At 73.1% G+C, this 1,162-nt stretch overlaps 1 protein-coding gene across 1 annotated transcript in view; it reads left to right on the forward strand.

The window, feature by feature from the left end:
- Positions 1–1,156, forward strand: part of AURANDRAFT_68832 (hypothetical protein) — a gene marked incomplete at both ends in the record, with an annotated part of 6,516 nt that extends 5,360 nt beyond the window's left edge. Inside the window, one exon of the mRNA XM_009044564.1 lies at positions 630–1,156. Coding sequence (XP_009042812.1) covers positions 630–1,156 — 527 coding nt within the window. The remainder of the gene's footprint in view (positions 1–629) is intronic.
- Positions 1,157–1,162: the final 6 nt, after the last annotated feature.

Raw genomic sequence — 1,162 nt, forward strand, 5'->3', positions numbered from 1 at the left:
GGCGGAGAGCTCGTGTTACCCGACCTTGGACGCGTCGGCCTCGCGCCAGTACCAGGCGCCGCGCGCGGCCGCGGCGGGGTGCTGCGCGACGCGCGCGCAGACCCGCGCCTGCGTCGCGGCGTCGAACGCGCCCGCGCGCGACACGGCGGCCCAGACCGCGCGGCAGGGGTGGACCCGGAGCTGGGCCGCGAGCTGGAACTGGCGGTCCGCCCGGGCGACGGGCATGCGCGAGTGGCTCAACAATCACCTCTGGAGCAAGACCAACCGACAAAATCAACTTGTAATGCTCTCCCTTCAACTTAGAGTTTCGGCTCGTCGAATCGCGGCCACACCTTCGGGGGCTGCTGCTGGAAGCCTCCGCGTCGAATCGCGGCCACACCTTCGGGGGCTGCCGCCGGAAGCCGGGGACGCCGCCGGCCATGTCCCGCCTCTTCATAAGGGCCCGCGCGCCCAAGTCCAAGTAAAAACCGCGCTCGACGTCGCGCCTCATCACGCGCGCCGTGCCCGCCGTCTCGATCGCCGTCACGCTCTACCTCTGGGTGCGGACCTTCTCGCCGGCGCCCGTGGGCCTCCTCCACTGGAACGGCGGCGAGCCCTACATCTGCCCGCGCGTCACGGTCTGCGCCGAGGACTGGGTCGCGCTCGGCCTCCTCGGCGCGACGCGGACGCTCGCGTACCTGTGCTACCCGCTCCTCATGCTCCTCTTCCTCGGCAAGGCGAACAACCTCGTCTGCGCGCTGTCGCGGTCCGTCGTCGGCGTCTACGTGCCCTTCCACCGGCTCCACGAGCTCCACACGTCCGCGGGCGTCGTCGCCGGCGCGGCGTTCGTCGCGCACGGCGCGGGCCACGCGGCGCGCTGGGCCCGCCAGGGCAACGCCCGGCTGCTCTGGGCGTCGCAGACGGGCCGCACGGGCGCGGTCGCCGCGCTGCTCACGCCGCTGATCGTCGTGCCCATGCGGAGCGCCGCGTGCCGCGCGGCGCTCCGCTGGGAGCTGCGGAAGGCGCTCCACTACCTCGCGGTGCTCTGGGGCCTCCTCGCGGCGCTCCACGCGCCCAAGTCCGTGTCGCTGCCCTGCGTCGCGATCCCGCTCGCCGTCTACGCGGGCGACTGGCTCTACGGCCTCCTCTTCCGCACGTACCTCGTGCGCACGTCCAGGTCACG

This window comes from Aureococcus anophagefferens (genome assembly GCF_000186865.1).
Source record: "Aureococcus anophagefferens unplaced genomic scaffold AURANscaffold_450, whole genome shotgun sequence".
NCBI lineage: Eukaryota > Pelagophyceae > Pelagomonadales > Pelagomonadaceae > Aureococcus > Aureococcus anophagefferens.